The sequence below is a fragment of the Petromyzon marinus genome, chromosome 84, assembly GCF_048934315.1.
Source record: "Petromyzon marinus isolate PM22_M1 ecotype Great Lakes invasive population chromosome 84, UKy_Petmar_22M1.pri1.0, whole genome shotgun sequence".
Taxonomy (NCBI): Eukaryota; Metazoa; Chordata; class Hyperoartia; order Petromyzontiformes; family Petromyzontidae; genus Petromyzon; species Petromyzon marinus.
In genome coordinates this window covers 3,304,544-3,325,694 of record NC_133749.1, presented here as the reverse complement: position 1 = coordinate 3,325,694, position 21,151 = coordinate 3,304,544, and the positions used below count along the sequence as shown (strand labels likewise).

The 21,151-nt window shown below is 54.9% G+C and overlaps 1 protein-coding gene across 1 annotated transcript in view; it reads left to right on the top strand.

Moving 5' to 3' along the window:
• LOC116936887 (E3 ubiquitin-protein ligase BRE1B-like) overlaps positions 1-21,151 on the top strand; it is a 114,444-nt gene that overhangs the window by 8,074 nt on the left and 85,219 nt on the right. The window contains 5 exon segments of the mRNA XM_076057761.1: positions 2,801-2,866; positions 4,541-4,703; positions 7,533-7,623; positions 9,993-10,055; positions 15,719-15,865. Coding sequence (XP_075913876.1) covers positions 2,801-2,866; positions 4,541-4,703; positions 7,533-7,623; positions 9,993-10,055; positions 15,719-15,865 — 530 coding nt within the window.

Genomic DNA, 21,151 nt, shown 5'->3' with positions numbered 1-21,151 from the left:
GAGGTGGTGGTGGAGGTGATGATAGAGATGGAGGTGGTGATGATGGAGGTGGCGGTGGTGGTGGTGGAGGTTGTGGTGATGATGTAGGTGGTGGAGGTGGTGGTGGTGGAGGTGAGCTACTCGCTAACAGCACTTGCCCCGACTGCCCAAGGCTACCTGGGGGATATGTGTGTCTGTCGCTGTGTGTGTCTCTGTGTGTGTCTGTGTGTGTCTCTGTGTGTGTCTCGGTGTGTGTCTCTGTGTGTCTCTGTGTGTGTCTCTGTGTGTGTCTCGGTGTGTGTCTCTGTGTGTCTCTGTGTGTGTCTCTGTGTGTGTCTCTGTGTGTCTCTGTGTGTGTCTCTGTGTGTGTCTCTGTGTGTGTCTCTGTGTGTGTCTCTGTGTGTGTCTCCGTGTGTGTCTCTGTGTGTGTCTCTGTGTGTGTCTCTGTGTGTGTCTCTGTGTGTGTCTCTGTGTGTGTCTCTGTGTGTGTCTCTGTGTCCCTGTGTGTGTCTCTGTGTGTGTCTGTGTGTGTGTCTCTGTGTGTTTCTCTGTGTGTTTCTCTGTGTGTGTCTCTGTGTGTCTCTGTGTGTGTCTCTCTGTGTGTGTCTCTGTGTGTGTCTCTCTGTGTGTGTGTCTCTGTGTCTGTCTCTGTGTGTGTCTCTGTGTGTGTCTCCGTGTGTGTCTCTGTGTGTGTCTCCATGTGTGTCTCTGTGTGTGTCTCTGTGTGTGTCTCTGTGTGTGTCTCTGTGTGTGTCTCCGTGTGTGTCTCTGTGTGTGTCTCTGTGTGTGTCTCTGTGTGTGTCTCTGTGTGTGTCTCTGTGTGTGTCTCTGTGTGTGTCTCTGTGTCCCTGTGTGTGTCTCTGTGTGTGTCTGTGTGTGTGTCTCTGTGTGTTTCTCTGTGTGTTTCTCTGTGTGTGTCTCTGTGTGTCTCTGTGTGTGTCTCTCTGTGTGTGTCTCTGTGTGTGTCTCTCTGTGTGTGTGTCTCTGTGTGTGTATCTGTGAGTCTCTGTGTGAGTCTCTGTGTGTGTCTCTGTGTGAGTCTCTGTGTGTCTCTGTGCGAGTCTCTGTGTGTGTCTCTGTGTGATTCTGTGTGTGTCTCCATGTGTGTCTCTGTGTGTGTCTCCATGTGTGTCTCTGTGTGTGTCTCTGTGTGTGTCTCTGTGTGTGTCTCTGTGTGTGTCTCCATGTGTGTCTCTGTGTGTCTCTGTGTGTGTGTGTGTCTGTGTGTGTGTCTCTGTGTGTGTGTCTCTGTGTGTGTCTCTGTGTCCCTGTGTGTGTCTCTGTGTGTGTCTCTGTGTGTGTCTGTGTGTGTGTCTCTGTGTGAGTCTCTGTGTGTCTCTGTGTGTGTCTCTGTGTGTGTCTGTGTGTGTGTCTCTGTGTGTGTCTCTGTGTGTGTCTCTGTGTGTGTCTCTGTGTGTCTCTGTGTCTCTGTGTGTGTCTCTGTGTGTCTCTGTGTGTGTCTCCATGTGTGTCTCTGTGTGTGTCTCTGTGTGTGTCTCCGTGTGTGTCTGTGTGTGTCTCTGTGTGTGTCTCTGTGTGTGTCTCTGTGTGTGTCTCTGTGTGTGTCTCCATGTGTGTCTCTGTGTGTCTCTCTGTGTGTGTCTCTGTGTGTGTCTCTGTGTGTGTCTCTGTTTGTGTCTCCATGTGTGTCTCCGTGTGTGTCTCCGTTTGTGTCTCTGTGTGTGTCTCTGTGCGTGTCTCTGTGCGTGTCTCTGTGTGTGTCTCTGTGTGTGTCTCTGTGTGTGTCTCTGTGTGTCTCTGTGTGTGTCTCTGTGTGTCTCTGTGTGTGTCTCTGTGTGTGTCTCCGTGTGTGTCTCTGTGTGTGTCTCTGTGTGTCTCTGTGTGTGTCTCTGTGTGTGTCTCTGTGTGTGTCTCTGTGTGTCTCTGTGTGTGTCTCTGTGTGTGTCTCTGTGTGTGTCTCTCTGTGTGTCTCTGTGTGTGTCTCTGTGTGTCTCTGTGTGTGTCTATGTGTGTGTCTCTGTGTGTGTCTCTGTGCGAGTCTCTGTGTGTGTCTCTGTGTGTGTGTCTGTGTCTCTGTGTGTGTCTCCGTGTGTGTCTCTGTGTGTGTCTCTGTGTGTGTCTCTGTGTGTGTCTCTCTGTGTGAGTCTCTGTGTGTTTCTCTGTGTGTGTCTCTGTGTGTGTCTCTGTGTGTGTCTCTGTGTGTGTCTCTGTGTGTGTCTATGTGTGTGTCTCTGTGTGTGTCTCTGTGCGAGTCTCTGTGTGTGTCTCTGTGTGTGTGTCTGTGTCTCTGTGTGTGTCTCCGTGTGTGTCTCTGTGTGTGTCTCTGTGTGTGTCTCTGTGTGTGTCTCTCTGTGTGAGTCTCTGTGTGTTTCTCTGTGTGTGTCTCTGTGTGTGTCTCTGTGTGTGTCTCTGTGTGTGTCTCTGTGTGTGTCTCTGACGACTCGGGTTCGATTCCCGCTCACGGCCAACACCAGTGACGATTATCTGAACCGGTCCCGGGCCTCCCCTAGGTCGACTCAGCCTCAAATGAGTACCTGGTGCGGTGTGTGAACATCGCCACTGGGGAGACAAAGGCGGTCGGGCATGGTGCTGGCCACCCACCCCCTCGTGTACCGTTCCGGCCTTCATAGGTGCCGCTTGCTAACAGCACTTGCCCCTACAGTCTGTTAAGGCTATACGGGGGATCTTTGTCTTTGATCTTTTGTCTCTGTGTGTCTCCGTGTGTGTCTCTGTGTGTGTCTCCGTGTGTGTCTCTGTGTGTGTCTCTGTGTGTGTCTCTGTGTGTCTCTGTGTGTGTCTCTGTGTGTGTCTCTGTGTGTCTCTGTGTGTCTCTGTGTGTCTCTGTGTCTCGGTGGAGAAGGTGGTGGTGATGCGGAGTCGCAGGTCGATCCGGACACGGATGGAGATGGAGAGCGAGAGGAGAGGGGTGAGTGTGGGTAGGGGTGAGTGTGGGTAGGTGTAGGGGTGATTGTGGGTAGGTGTAGGGGTGAGTGTGGGTAGGAGTAGGGGTGAGTGTGGGTAGGGGTGAGTGTGGGTAGGTGTAGGGGTGATTGTGGGTAGGTGTAGGGGTGAGTGTGGGTAGGAGTAGGGGTGAGTGTGGGTAGGGGTGAGTGTGGGTAGGTGTAGGGGTGAGTGTGGGTAGGAGTAGGGGTGAGTGTGGGTAGGGGTGAGTGTGGGTAGGTGTAGGGGTGAGTGTGGTAAGTGTGGGTAGGGGTGAGTGTGGGTAGGGGTGAGTGTGGTGAGTGTGGGTAGGGGTGAGTGTGGTGAGTGTGGGTAGGGGTGAGTGTGGGTAGGTGTAGGGGTGATTGTGGGTAGGTGTAGGGGTGAGTGTGGGTAGGAGTAGGGGTGAGTGTGGGTAGGGGTGAGTTTGGGTAGGTGTAGGGGTGAGTGTGGTAAGTGTGGGTAGGGGTGAGTGTGGGTAGGGGTGAGTGTGGTGAGTGTGGGTAGGGGTGAGTGTGGGTAGGTGTAGGGGTGAGTGTGGGTAGGTGTAGGGGTGAGTGTGGGTAGGAGTAGGGGTGAGTGTGCGTAGGGGTGAGTGTGGGTAGGTGTAGGGGTGAGTGTGGGTAGGTGTAGGGGTGAGTGTGGGTAGGTGTAGGGGTGAGTGTGCGTAGGGGTGAGTGTGGGTAGGGGTGAGTGTGGGTAGGTGTAGGGGTGAGTGTGGGTAGGTGTAGGGGTGAGTGTGGTGAGTGTGGGTAGGGGTGAGTGTGGGTAGGGGTGAGTGTGGGTAGGGGTGAGTGTGGGTAGGGGTGAGTGTGGGTAGGGGTGAGTGTGGGTAGGGGTGAGTGTGGTGAGTTTGGGTAGGTGTAGGGGTGAGTGTGGTGAGTGTGGGTAGGGGTGAGTGTGGGTAGGAGTAGGTGTGAGTGTGGGTAGGGGTGAGTGTGGGTAGGAGTAGGGGTGAGTGTGGGTAGGGGTGAGTGTGGGTAGGTGTAGGGGTGAGTGTGGTGAGTGTGGGTAGGGGTGAGTGTGGGTAGGTGTAGGGGTGAGTGTGGGTAGGTGTAGGGGTGAGTGTGGGTAGGGGTGAGTGTGGGTAGGGGTGAGTGGGGTGAGTGTAGGTAGGGGTGAGTGGGGTGAGTGGTGTTAGTGTAGGTAGGGGTGAGTGTAGGTAGGGGTGAGTGTGGGTAGGGGTGAGTGGGGTGAGTGTAGGTAGGGGTGAGTGTAGGTAGGGGTGAGTGTGAGTAGGGGTGAGTGTGGGTAGGGGTGAGTGTGGGTAAGGGTGAGTGGGGTGAGTGTAGGTAGGGGTGAGTGTAGGTTAGGGGTGAGTGTAGGTTAGGGGTGAGTGTGGGTAGGGGTGAGTGTAGGTAGGGGTGAGTGTGGGTAGGGGTGAGTGTAGGTTAGGGGTGAGTGTGGGTAGGGGTGAGTGTGGGTAGGCATTAGGGGTGAGTGGTGTGAGTGTAGGTTAGGGGTGAGTGTAGGTTAGGGGTGAGTGTGTGGGTAGGCATCAGGGGTGAGTGGTGTGAGTGTAGGTTAGGGGTGAGTGAGGCGAGGGTGGCGAGTGCCCACCACCCTCACCAACAACCCTCACCAACAACCCTCACCAACCCTCACCAATCCTCACCTCTCTCCTTTCCCCCTCCCCTCCCCTCCGCCGGTGGTTTTGCAGGCGCGGTGCGTGAGAGCACCCTCTCTTTCCTGGCCACGCTCGCCTCGTCCTCCGTGGAGGAGATGGAGCAGGAGCTGGGGGCGAGGGTCCACTTCTCCACGGAGGCCGTGGGGCGCGTGGCCACAGCCTTCGAGGCCACGGCACGGAGAGCCCACCAGCGTCTGTGGGGCCTCGCCAACTCGCACGGTCAGAGGGGCGCTCAGTCAGGCGGCCACTCAGTCAGTCAGTCAGTTACTCAGTCAGTCAGCCAGTCAGTCAGCCAGTCAGTCAGTCAGTCAGCCAGTTACTCAGTCAGTCAGTCACTCAGTCAGGCGGCCAGTCAGTCAGTCAGTCACTCAGTCAGTCAGTCAGTCACTCAGTCAGTCAGCCAGTCAGTCAGCCAGTCAGTCAGTCAGTCACTCAGTCAGCCAGTTAGTCACTCAGTCAGTCAGTTACTCGGTCAGTCACTCGGTCACTCGGTCAGTCAGTCACTCGGTCAGTCAGTCACTCAGTCACTCGGTTACTCAGTCAGTCACTCAGTCAGTCACTCAGTCAGTCACTCAGTCAGTCAGTCACTCACTCAGTCAGTCACTCAGTCAGCCAGTCAGTCCGTGGGGGCGCGTGGCCACAGCCTTCGAGGCCACGGCACGGAGAGCCCACCAGCGTCTGTGGGGCCTCGCCAACTCGCACGGTCAGAGGGGCGCTCAGTCAGGCGGCCAGTCACTCAGTCAGCCAGTCACTCAGTCAGTCACTCAGTCAGTCAGTCAGTCAGTCAGGCCGTGGGGGCGCGTGGCGACAGCCTTCGAGGCCACGGCACGGAGAGCCCACCAGCGTCTGTGGGGCCTCGCCAACTCGCACGGTCAGAGGGGGGCTCAGTCAGTCACTCAGCCAGTCAGTTACTCAGTCAGTCACTCAGCCAGTCACTCAGTCAGCCAGTCAGTCCGTGGGGGCGCGTGGCCACAGCCTTCGAGGCCACGGCACGGAGAGCCCACCAGCGTCTGTGGGGCCTCGCCAACTCGCACGGTCAGAGGGGGGCTCAGTCAGGCGGCCAGTCAGTCAGTCAGTCACTCAGTCAGTCACTCAGTCAGTCAGCCAGTCAGTCAGCCAGTCACTCGGTCAGTCAGTCAGTCACTCAGTCAGTCACTCAGTCAGTTACTCAGTCAGTCAGCCAGTCAGTCAGCCAGTCAGTCAGTCAGTCAGCCAGTCAGGCCGTGGGGCGCGTGGCCACAGCCTTCGAGGCCACGGCACGTGGAGCCCACCAGCGTCTGTGGGGCCTCGCCAACTCGCACGGTCAGAGGGGGGCTCAGTCAGTCAGTCAGTCACTCAGTCAGTCAGTCAGTCAGTTACTCAGTCAGCCAGTTACTCAGTCAGTCACTCAGTCAGTCAGTCAGGCTGTGGGGCGCGTGGCGACAGCCTTCGAGGCCACGGCACGGAGAGCCCACCAGCGTCTGTGGGGCCTCGCCAACTCGCACGGTCAGAGGGGCGCTCAGTCAGTCACTCAGTCAGTCACTCAGTCAGTCACTCAGCCAGTCACTCAGTCAGTCACTCAGTCAGCCAGTCAGGCCGTGGGGCGCGTGGCGACAGCCTTCGAGGCCACGGCACGGAGAGCCCACCAGCGTCTGTGGGGCCTCGCCAACTCGCACGGTCAGAGGGGGGCTCAGTCAGTCAGCCAGTCAGTCAGTCAGTCAGCCACTCAGTCAGTCAGCCAGTCAGTCAGCCAGTCAGTCAGTCACTCAGTCAGTCACTCAGTCAGTCACTTACTCAGTCAGTCACTCAGTCAGTCACTCAGTCAGTCACTCAGTCAGTCAGTTACTCAGTCAGTCACTCAGTCAGTCACTCAGTCAGTCACTCAGTCAGTCAGTCACTCGGTCAGTCAGTCAGTCAGTCACTCAGTCAGTCACTCAGTCAGTCACTCAGTCAGCCAGTCAGTCAGTCACTCAGTCAGTTACTCGGTCAGTCACTCGGTCAGTCAGTCACTCGGTCAGTCACTCAGTCAGTCAGTCACTCAGTCAGTCACTCAGTCAGTCACTCAGTCAGCCAGTCAGTCAGTCACTCAGTCAGTTACTCGGTCAGTCACTCGGTCAGTCAGTCACTCGGTCAGTCACTCAGTCAGTCAGTTACTCAGTCAGTCACTCAGTCAGTCAGTCAGTCAGTTACTCAGTCAGTCAGCCAGTCAGTCAGCCAGTCACTCAGTCAGTCAGTCAGTCGGTCAGTCACTCAGTCAGTCAGTCAGTTACTCGGTCAGTCACTCGGTCAGTCAGTCACTCGGTCAGTTAGTCAGTTACTCAGTCAGCCAGTCAGTCACTCAGTCAGTCAGTCAGTCACTCAGTCAGTCAGTCACTCAGTCACTCAGTCAGTCAGCCAGTCAGTCAGTCACTCAGTCAGTCAGTCAGTCGGTCAGTCACTCAGTCAGTTACTCGGTCAGTCACTCGGTCAGTCAGTCACTCGGTCAGTTAGTCAGTTACTCAGTCAGTCACTCGGTCAGTCACTCAGTCAGTCACTCAGCCAGTCACTCAGTCAGCCAGTCACTCAGTCAGCCAGTCAATCACTCAGTCAGTCAGTCAGTCACTCAGTCAGCCAGTCAGTCCGTGGGGGCGCGTGGCCACAGCCTTCGAGGCCACGGCACGGAGAGCCCACCAGCGTCTGTGGGGCCTCGCCAACTCGCACGGTCAGAGGGGGGCTCAGTCAGGCGGCCAGTCAGTCAGCCAGTCAGTCAGTCAGTCAGTTACTCAGTCAGTCACTCAGCCAGTCACTCAGTCAGCCAGTCAGTCCGTGGGGGCGCGTGGCGACAGCCTTCGAGGCCACGGCACGGAGAGCCCACCAGCGTCTGTGGGGCCTCGCCAACTCGCACGGTCAGAGGGGGGCTCAGTCAGGCGGCCAGTCAGTCACTCAGTCAGTCAGTCAGTCAGTCACTCGGTCAGTCAGTCAGTTACTCGGTCAGTCACTCGGTCAGTCAGTCACTCGGTCAGTCAGTCAGTTACTCAGTCAGTCACTCGGTCAGTCACTCAGTCAGTCAGTCACTCAGTCAGTTACTCAGTCACTCAGTCAGTCAGTCAGTCAACCAGTCAGTCAGTCACTCAGTCAGTCAGTCACTCAGTCAGCCAGTCACTCAGTCAGTCACTCGGTCACTCGGTCAGTCAGTCACTCGGTCAGTCAGTCAGTCAGTCGGTCACTCGGTCAGTCAGTCACTCGGTCAGCCAGTCAGTCAGTCAGCCAGTCAGTCACTCGGTTAGTCAGTCAGTCAGTCACTCAGTCAATCAGTCATTCAGTCAGTCAGTCACTCAGTCAATCAGTCATTCAGTCAGCCAGTCAGTCACTCGGTCAGTCACTCGGTCAGTCAGTCACTCAGTCAATCAGTCATTCAGTCAGTCAACCAGTCACTCGGTCAGTCAGCCAGTCAGTCACTCGGTCAGTCAGTCACTCGGTCAGTCAGTCAGTCAACCAGTCAGTCACTCAGTCAGTCACTCAGTCAGTCAGTCGGTCAGTCAGTCAGTCACTCAGTCAGTCAGTCAGCCAGTCAGTCACTCGGTCAGTCAGCCAGTCAGTCACTCAGTCAGTTACTCAGTCAGTCACTCAGTCAGTTACTCAGTCAGTCAGCCAGTCAGTCACTCAGTCAGTCACTCAGTCAGTCACTCAGTCAGTCAGTCAGTCACTCGGCCAGTCAGTCACTCAGTCACTCACTCAGTCAGTTACTCAGTCAGTCAGCCAGTCACTCAGTCAGTCAGTCACTCAGTCAGTCGCTCAGTCAGTCAGTCACTCGGTCAGTCAGTTACTCAGCCAGTCACTCAGTCAGTCAGTCACTCAGTCAGTCACTCAGTCAGCTAGTCACTCAGTCAGTCACTCAGTCAGTCAGTCACTCAGTCAGCCAGTCACTCGATCAGTCACTCACTCAGTCACTCAGTCACTCATACACTCACTCAGTCACTCACTCATACACTCACTCACCTACTCACTCACCCACCCACTCACCCACTCACTCACCCACTGACTCACCTACTTATCCACTCACTCAACCACCCACCTACTCATCCACTCACTCATACACTCACTCACTCATACACTCACTCACTCACTCATACACTCACTCATACACTCGCACACTCATACAATCACTCACTCATACACTCACTCACTCATTCACTCACTCATACACTCACTCACTCATACACTCACTCACTCATACACTCACTCATAGACTCATACACTCACCTACCCACTCACTTACTCACTCACCTACCCACTCACTGACTCACTCACCTACCCACTCACTCATTCACTCACTCATACACTCACTCACACACTCCTACACTCACTCATTCACTCATACACTCACCTACCCACTCACCTACCCACTCACTCACCTACCCACTCACTCACCCATTGTGCCAGCGATGTTGACTACACTACACCGCGACACCGGGGACTCATTTGAGGCCGAGTCGACCTAGGGGAGGCCCAGAACCGGTTCGGATAGCCGTCGCCGCTAGCGTTGGCGGCCATGAGCGGGACCCGAACTCTTGCCGCCGGGTTCGGAGCGAAGCGTGGCGCTAACCACCACACCCACCACTCCTCTCAAGCTCACTCACACGTGCCCAGGGGTGGTGGCGGTGGAGGTGGTGGTGGTGGTGGTGGTAGTTGGTGTTTGTGGTGGTGGTATTTGTGGTGGTGGTGGTGGTATTTGTGGTGGTGGTGGTGGCGGTTGGTGGTGGCGGTCGGGGGTGGTGGTGGTATTTGTGGTGGTGGCGGGGGAGGTGGTGGTAGTTTGTGGTGGTGGTATTTGTGGCGGTGGTGGTGGTGGCGGTGGTGGTGGTAGTTGGTGGTGGTGGTAGTTAGTGGTAGTGGTATTTGTGGTGGTGGTATTTGTGGTGGTGGTATTTGTGGTGGTGGTATTTGTTTGGTGGTGGTATTTGTGGTGGTGGTGGTAGTTGGTGGTGGTGGTAGTTGGTGGTGGTGGTATTTGTGGCGGTGGTGGTGGTGGCGGTAGTTTGTGGTGGTGGTATTTGTGGTGGTGGTGGTGGCGGTAGTTGGTGGTGGTGCTGGTGGTATTTGTGGTGGTGGCGGTAGTTTGTGGTGGTGGTATTTGTGGTGGTGGTGGTGGTGGCGGTAGTTTGTGGTGGTGGTGGTGGTGCCGGTGGTATTTGTGTCGGTGGTGGTGGTGGTAGTTGCCGGTGGTGTTTGTGGTGGTGGTGGTGGTGGTAGTTGCCGGTGGTGGTATTAGTGCCGGTGGTGGTGGCGGTGGTGGTGGTGGTATTTGTGTCGGTGGTGGTGGTAGTTTGTGGTGGTGGTAGTTTGTGGTGGTGGTATTAGTGCCGGTGGTGGTGGTGGTAGTTGCCGGTGGTGTTTGTGGTGGTGGTGGTGGTGGTAGTTGCCGGTGGTGGTGGTGGTGTTGTTGTGTCGCTGACGGCCCCCCGGCTCGCCCACAGGTGGCATGGAGGAGTCTCTCCGTGGCCACGCCCGCGACCTCCAGGCTGAGAACGAGCGCCTGCAGGACCTGGCCACGCGCCTGCAGGAGAGGCACCACAAGATGTCACTCGAGGTGGGGCCACGGAGAACGCCGGGCCGTGCCGTCAGCGGATCACTCACTCACTCATTCATACACTCACTCACTCATACACTCACTCATACACTCACTCACTCATACACTCACTCACTCATACACTCACTCACTCATACACTCACTCACTCATACACTCACTCACTCACTCAGTCACCTACTCACTCATACACTCACTCACTCATACACTCACTCACCTACTCACTCACTCACTCATACACTCACTCACTCATACACTCACTCACTCACTCATACACTCACTCACTCATACACTCACTCACTCATACACTCATACACTCACTCACTCATACACTCACTCACTCACTCATACACTCACTCACTCATACACTCACTCACCTACTCACTCACCTACTCACTCACCTAGTCACTCACTCACTCACCCAGTCACTCATACACTCAGTCACCTACTCACTCACTCACCTACTCACTCATACACTCACTCACTCATACACTCACTCACCTACTCACTCACTCACTCACCTACTCACTCACTCATACACTCATACACTCACTCATACACTCACTCATACACTCACTCACTCACTCAGTCACCTACTCACTCACTTACTCACCTAGTCACTCACCTACTCACTCACCCAGTCACTCATACACTCACTCACCTACTCACTCACTCGCTCACCTACTCACCCAGTCACTCATACACTCACTCACCTACTAACTCACTCACTCACTCACCTACTCACTCACCTAGTCACTCACCTAGTCACTCACCTACTCACTCACTCACTCATACACTCACTCACTCACCACTCACTCACTCATACACTCACCCAGTCACTCATACACTCACTCACTCATACACTCACTCACTCACCTACTCACCCAGTCACTCATACACTCACTCACTCATACACTCACTCACTCAGCTACTCACTCACTCACTCATACACTCACTCACTCACCTACTCACTCACTCATACACTCAGTCACCTACTCACCTAGTCACTCATACACTCAGTTACCTACTCACTCACTCATACACTCACTCACTCACCTACTCACTCACTCATACACTCACTCACTCACCTACTCACTCACTCACTCACCTACTCACTCACTCATACACTCATACACTCACTCATACACTCACTCACCTACTCACTCACCTACTCACTCACCTAGTCACTCACTCACTCACCTACTCACACATACACTCACTCACTCACTCACCTACTCACCCAGTCACTCATACACACACTCACCGACTAACTCACTCACTCACCTACTCACTCACTCACCTACTCACTCATACACTCACTCACTCACCTACTCACCCAGTCACTCATACACTCACTCACTCACTCACCTACTAACTCACTCGCTCACCTACTCGCTCACCTACTCACTCACTCGCTCACCTACTCCCTCACTCACTCACCTACTCACTCACTCACTCACCTACTCACTCACCTACTCACCCAGTCACTCATACACTCACTCACTCAGTCACCCACTCACCCACTCACTCACTCACCTACTCACTCACTCACCTACTCACTCACTCATACACTCACTCACCTACTCAGTCACTCACTCACTCACCTACTCACTCACTTACTCACACACTCATACACTCACTCACTCAGTCACTCACTCACCTACTCACTCACTCATACACTCACTCACCCACTCATTCACTCACTCACCTCACTCACTCACTCAGTCACTCATACACTCAATCACTCAGTCACCCACTCACCCACTCACTCATACACTCACTCACCCACTCACCTACTCACTCACTCAGTCACTCATACACTCAAGCACTCAGTCACCCATTCACCCACTCACTCATACACTCACTCACCCACTCACCTACTCACTCACTCATACACTCACTCACCTACTCACACACTCATACACTCACTCACCTACTCGGTCACTCACTCACTCACTCACCTACTCACTCACCTACTCACACACTCATATACTCACTCACTCAGTCACTCACTCACCTACTCACTCACTCATACACTCACTCACCCTCTCACCCACTTACTCACCCACCCACTCACCCACTCACTCACCCACTCACCCACCCACTCGCCCACCCTCTCACCCACCCACTCACCCACTCACCCACTCACCCACCCACTCACCCACTCACCCACCCACTCACCCACCCACTCACCCACCCACTCACCCACCCACTCACTCACTCACCCACTCACTCACTCACTCACCCACCCTCTCAACCACCCTCTCACCCATTCACTCATCCACTCACTCACCCACCCACTCACTCACCCTCTCACCCACCCATTCACCCACTCACCCACCCTCTCACTCACCCACCCACTCACTCACCCTCTCACCCACCCACTCACCCACCCACTCACTCACCTTCTCACCCACCCACTCACCCTCTCACTCACCCACTCACCCACCCACTCACCCACCCACTCATCCACCCTCTCACTCACCCACCCACCCACCAACCCAGTCACCCACCCACCCACTCACTCACTCACCCACCCACTCACCCTCTCACCCACTCACCCACTCACCCTCTCACTGACCAACCCACTCACCAACCCACTCACCCACCCACTCACTCACCCTCTCACCCACTTACTCACCCACCCACTCACCCACTCACTCACCCACTCACCCACCCACTCACCCACCCTCTCACCCACCCACTCACCCACCCACTCACCCACCCACTCACCCACCCACTCACTCACTCACTCACCCACTCACTCACCCACTCACTCACCCACTCACTCACTCACTCACTTGCCCACTCACTCACTCACCCACCCTCTCAACCACCCTCTCACCCACTCACTCACCCACTCACTCACCCTCTCACCCACCCACTCACTCACCCTCTCACGCACCCACTCACCCTCTCACTCACCCACTCACCCACACACTCACTCACCCACCCACTCACTCACCCTCTCACCCACCCACTCACCCACTCACCCACTCACTCACCCACCCACTCACTGACCTTCTCACCCACCCACTCACCCACTCACCCACCCACTCACCCACCCACTCACCCACCCACTCATCCACCCTCTCACTCACCCACCCATTCACTTACCCACTCACCCACTCACCCACCCTCTCACCCACTCACCCACCCTCTCACCCACCCACCCACTCACCCACTCACCCACCAACCCACTCACCCACCCACCCATTCACCCACTCACTCACTCACCCTCTCACCCACCCACTCACTCACTCACCCACCCACTCATCCACCCTCTCACCCACCCACCCACTCACTCACCCTCTCACCCACCCATTAACCCACTCACCCACCCACCCTCTCATCCACCAACCCACTCACTCACCCACCCACCCACCCACTCACTCACCCTCTCACTCACCCTCTCACCCACCCTCTCACCCACCCACCCACACACTCACTCACTCACCCACCCACCCACCCATTCACTCTCCCACTCACCCACCCACCCTCTCACCCACCCTCTCACCCACTCACTCACCCTCTCACCCACCCACTCACCCTCTCACCCACCCACTCACTCACCCACCCACTCACTCACTCACTCACTCACCCACCCACCCACTCACCCACTCACCCACCCACTCACCCACTCACTCACCCACCCACTCACCCACCCACACACTCACTCACCCACCCCCCCACTCACTCACCCACTCACTCACCCACTCACTCACCCACCCACTCACCCACTCACCCACCCTCTCACCCACTCACTCACCCACCCACTCACCCAACCACCCACTCACCCACTCAACCACCCACCCTCTCACCCACCCACTCACCCACTCACTCACCCACTCACCCACTCACCCACTCACTCACCCACCCACCCACCCTCTCACTCACCCACCCACTCACCCACTCACTCATCCACTCACTCACCCACCCACTCACCCACCCATTCACTCACCCTCTCACCCACCCACCCACTCACTCACTCACCCACCCTCTCACTCACCCACTAACTCACTCACCCACCCACTCACCCTCTCACCCACTCACTCACTCACTGACTCACCCACCCTCTCACCCACTCACCCACCCACTAACTCACTCACCCACCCACTCACTCACCCTCTCAATCACCCACTCACCCACCCACCCACACACCCACTAACTCAATCACCCACCCACTCACTCACCCTCTCAATCACCCACTAACTCACTCACCCACACACTCACTCACCCACTCACCCACCCACTCACTAACCCACTCACCCACTCACTCACCCACTCACCCACCCACTCACCCACTCACCCACTCACTCACCCACTCACTCTCCCACTCACCCACTCACTCACTCACCCACTCACCCACCCACCCACTCACTCTCTCAATCACCCACTAACTCACTGACCCACACACCCACTCACTCATCCACTCACCCACCCACCCACTCACCCACCCACTCACCCACCCTCTCACCCACCCTCTCACCCACTCACTCACCCACCCACCCACTCACCCACCCACTCACCCACCCACTCACCCACCCTCTCACCCACCCACCCACTCACCCACTCACTCACCCACCCACTCACTCACTCACCCACCCACTCACCCACTCACCCACCCTCTCACCCACCCACCCACTCACCCACCCATTCACTCACCCTCTCACCCACCCTCTCACCCACTCACTCACCCACCCACCAACCCACCCACTCACCCACCAACCCACCCACTCACTCACCCACTCACCCACCAACCCACCCACTCTCTCACCAACCCACTCACCCACCCACTCACCCACTCACCCACTCACTCACCCACCCACTCACTCACTCACCCACTCACTCACCCACCCACCCACTCACCCACCCACTCACCCACCCTCTCACCCACTCACTCACCCACCCACCCACTCACTCACTCACCCACTCACTCACCCACCCACTCACCCACTCACCCACCCTCTCACTCACACACCCACTCACCCACCCACTCACTCACCCACTCACTCACTCACCCCCCCACTCACCCTCTCACCCACCCACCCACTCACTCACTCACCCACCCACCCTCTCACCCACTCACCCACCCACCAATCCACTCACCCACCCACCCACTCACCCACTCACCCACTCACTCACCCTCTCACCCACTCACCCACTCACTCACCCACTCACTCACCCACCCACCCACTCTCCCACTCACCCACCCACTCACCCACCCACTCACTCACTCACCCACCAACCCACTCACTCACCCACTCACCCACCCACTCACCCACTCACTCACCCTCTCACTCACCCACCCACTCACCCACTCACCCACCCACTCACTCACCCACTCACCCTCTCACCCACTCACCCACTCACCCACCCACTCACCCACTCACCCACCCTCTCACCCTCTCACCCACTCACCCACCCACTAACTCACTCACCCACCCACTCACTCACCCTCTCAATCACCCACTAACTCACTCACCCACCCACTCACCCTCTCACCCACCCTCCCACCCTCCCACCCTCTCACCCACCCACTCACTCACCCTCTCACCCACCCACTCATCCACCCACTCATCCACCCTCTCACCCACCCACCCACTCACCCACCAACCCACCCACTCACCCACTCACCCACCCACCCTCTCACCAACCCACCCAGTTCACAGAGCTGCAGGACAAAGTGGTTGCGGCTGAGACTCGTGTCACGGAGATGGGCACCACGGTGGAGGACCTCCAGTGGGAGGTGGACAAGCTGAGGCGCCGTGAGCAGAAACTGAACCGCCACCTGGCCGAGGCGCTCGAGAAGGTGACACACAGCCACCACCACCACCGCCACCACTACTACAACTACAACTACCACAACTATCACAACTACTACTCACTACTACCACAGCCACCACCACCGCTACTACTAACTACCACTACAACTACCACAACTATCACAACTACTACTCACTACTACCACAGCCACCACCACTGCCACCACTACTTCTACTACAACTACAACTAACTACTACTAACTACTACTCACTACTACCACAGCCACCACCACCGCCACCACTACTACAACTACCACAACAGCCACCACCACCGCTACCACCACCACTACTAACTACCACTACTACTAACTACCACAACAACTACTACGACTACCACCACCACTACCACTACTAACTACCACAACAGCTACCACCACAACCACCACTACCACTACTACTACCACAATTACTACTACTACCACAACAACTACTACAAACTACCACCACTACCACTACCACCACTACTACTCACTACTACCACAGCCACCACCACCGCCACCACTACAACTACCACAACAGCTACCACCACAACCACCACTACTACTACCACAATTACTACTAACTACTACCACAACAACTACTACAAACTACCACCACCACCACTACCACCACTACTACTACAACTACCACAACAGCTACCACCACCACCACTACTACTTCTACAACTACCACTACTACTACTCACTACTACCACAACAACTACTACAAACTACCACCACCACCACTACTACTACAACTACCACAACAGCTACCACCACCACCACTACTACTTCTACAACTACCACCACTACTACTCACTACTACCACAACAACTACTACTACCACTACCACAGCTACCACCACCACCACTACCACCGCTACTACCACCACAACTACCACCACCACCACTACTACTAACTACCACTACTACAACTACCACCACTACCACAACTACTATTCACTACTACCACAACTACCACCACCACTACCACTACAACTACCACAACAGCTACCACCACAACCACCACTACCACTACTACTACCACAATGACTACTAACTACTACCACAACAACTACTACAAACTACCACCACCACCACCACCGCTACCACTACTACTACTAACTACCACTACTACTACTCACTACTACCACAACAACTACTACTACCACTACTACAGCTACCACCACCACCACTACTTCTACTACAACTACCACTACTTCTACTCACTACTACCACTACTAACTACCACAACTACTACCACAACAACTACTACCACTACCACAGCTACCACCACCACTACTACTACTACAACTACCACTACTACTACTCACTACTACCACTACTACTCACTACTACCACAACTACTACTAACTACCACCACTACCACCACTACTACTAACTACCACTACTACTCCTAACTACTACCACAACAACTACTCACTACTACCACCACTACCACCACCACCACCACCACCACCACTACCACCACTACCACTACTAACTACTACTAACTACCACTACTACTACTCACTACTACCACAACTACTACTAACTACCACAACTACTACCACAGCAACTACTACTACCACTACCACAGCTACCACCGCTACTACCACTACTACTACTAACTACCACTACTACTACTAACTACTACCACAACAACTACTACAAACTACCACCACTACCACAACTACCACCACTACCACCACCACTACTACTAACTACCACCACTACCACAACTACCACTACTACTACCACAACAACTGCTACTACCACCACTACCACCACCACTACTACTAACTACCACCACTACCACAACTACCACTACTACTACCACCACTACCACAACTACTACCACTACCACCACTACTACCACCACTACCACCACCACTACCACCACCACCACAACTACTACTAACTACCACAACTACTACCACAACAACTACCACTACCACAGCTACCACCACCGCCACTACCACAACAACAACTACTACTAACTACCACCACTACCACCATTACTACCACAACAACTACAACTACCACCACTACTACCACAACTACTACTCACTACTACCACAGCTACCACCACCACCACTACCACCACAACAACTACTACTAACTACCACTACTACTACTAACTACCACAACAAGTACCACAACAACTACTTACCACCACCACCACTACCACCACAACTACCACAACTACTACCACAACTACTACTAACTACTGCAACTAGTACCACAACAACTACTACCACTACTACTACTACTAACTACCACAACTAGTACCACAACAACTACTTACCACCACCACAACTACCACCACAACTACCACAACTACTACTAACTACTACAACTAGTACCACAACAACTACTACCACCACCACTACCACCACTACTACCACAACTACCACAACTACTACTAACTACTACCACAACTACTACCACAACTACTAACTACCACAACTACTGCCACAACAACTACTACTACCACTACTACCACCACTACCACCACAACAACTACTACTAACTACCACCACTGCCACAACAACTACTACTCACTACTACCACAACAACTACTACTACCACTACCACCACCACCACTACCACCACAACTACCACAACTACTACCACCACTACTACCACCACTACCACCACCACTACTACTAACTACCACCACTACCACAACTACCACTACTACTACCACAACTACTACTACCACCACTACCACCACAACTACTACTACTACTACCACCACTACCACCACAACAACTACTACCACCACCACCACTACCACCACCACCACCAACTCCGCAACATCACCACCGCTGCCACCACCATCAACCATCGCCACCTCCGCCACCGCCACCACCATCACCACCATCACCGCCGCCACCACCACCACCCTCACCACCATCACCCTCAACACCATCACCATCACCACCCTCACCACCACCATCACCACCACCATCACCACCATCATCACCACCACCATCACCACCATCACCACCATCACCACCACACCATCACCAGCACCACCACCACCATCACCACCATCACCACCACCATCACCACCATCACCACGACCATCACCACCACCATCATCACCACCATCACCACCATCACCACCACCACCACCATCACCACCACCACCACCACCACCATCACCACCACCACCACCATCACCACCATCACCACCATCATCACCACCACCACCACCATCACCACCACCACCATCACCACTATCACCACCACCACCATCACCACCACCATCACCATCATCACCACCACCATCACCACCACCACGACCATCACCACCACCATCACCACCACCATCACCACCACCATCACCACCACCACCATCACCACCACCCTCACCACCATCATCACCATCACCACCACCATCACCACCACCACCATCACCACCAACACCACCACCATCACCACCACCATCACCACCATCACCACCATCACCACCACCACCATCACCATCACCACCATCACCACCACCATCACCACCATCACCACCACCATCACCACCACCATCACCACCATCACCACCATCACCACCACCACCACCATCACCACCACCACCATCACCACCACCACCATCACCACCACCACCATCACCACCACCACCATCACCACCACCACCATCACCACCACCACCACCACCATCACCATCACCACCACCATCACCACCATCACCACCACCATCACCACCACCCTCACCACCACCACCATCACCACCACCACCATCACCACCACCACCATCACCACCACCACCATCACCACCACCATCATCACCACCACCATCACCACCATCATCACCACCATCACCACCACCATCACCACCATCACCACCATCACCACCACCATCACCATCACCACCATCACCACCATCATCATCACCACCACCACCATCACCACCATCACCACCATCACCACCACCACCATCCCCCGCCCGCACATTGTCCACCAGTTTCGGCTGCCATCGGCAAGGGTCAAGGGTCAAAGTCAACGAGCCTGCATTTACCCGACCTTTAACCTCGCCACAATACAATCACTCTACCCTTACCTTTTACCCTTTGGCAAAGGTCAAAGTCAAAGGTCAAAAGCGACGAGCCTATCTTTACCCTACCTTTTACCCTCGCCCCGATACAAATTGGCCCGTCGCGGGGTGATTACTGATGGTACCGCTGCACGTGAAGGTGGTTTTTGTAACAGGTGAACGCTAGGCAGAGCGCTTGTATTTGTTGCGGATCAATCACGATGATTCCAATTGTGAACGGAGGCCACGGGGCTGTGAGCGAGCCGTGAGCAGGGAATTTACCGTGTTACTCTTACACGCTTCCTGTACCCCGCCGTGTGATGCTTCCACGCTTCCTGTACCCTACCGGGTGATGCTTCCACGCTTCCTGTACCCTACCGGGTGATGCTTCCACGCTTCCTCTACCCTACCGTGTTACTCTTACACGCTTCCTGTACCCTACCGTGTTATTCTTACACGCTTCCTGTACCCTACCGTGTTACTCTTACACGCTTCCTGTACCCTACCGTGTTACTCTTACACGCTTCCTGTACCCTACCGTGTTACTCTTAACACGGTACCCTACCGGGTGATGCTTCCACGCTTCCTGTACCCTACCGTGTTACTCTTACACGCTTCCTGTACCCTACCGTGTTATTCTTACACGCTTACTTTACCCTACCGTGTTACTCTTACACGCTTCCTGTACCCTACCGTGTTACTCTTACACGCTTCCTGTACCCTACCGTGTTACTCTTACACGCTTCCTGTACCCCACCGTGTTACTCTTACACGCTTCCTGTACCCTAGCGTGTTACTCTTACACGCTTCCTGTACCCTACCGTGTTACTCTTACACGCTTCCTCTACCCTACCGTGTTACTCTTACACGCTTCCTGTACCCTACCGTGTTACTCTTACACGCTTCCTGTACCCTACCGTGTTATTCTTACACGCTTCCTGTACCCTACTGGGTGATGCTTCCACGCTTCCTGTACCCTACCGGGTGATGCTTCCACGCTTCCTGTACCCTACCGGGTGATGCTTCCACGCTTCCTGTACCCTACCGGGTGATGCTTCCACGCTTCCTGTACCCTACCGTGTTACTCTTACACGCTTCCTGTACCCTACCGTGTTACTCTTACACGCTTCCTGTACCCTACCGTGTTACTCTTACACGCTTACTTTACCCTACCGGGTGATGCTTCCACGCTTCCTGTACCCTACCGTGTTACTCTTACACGCTTCCTGTACCCTACCGTGT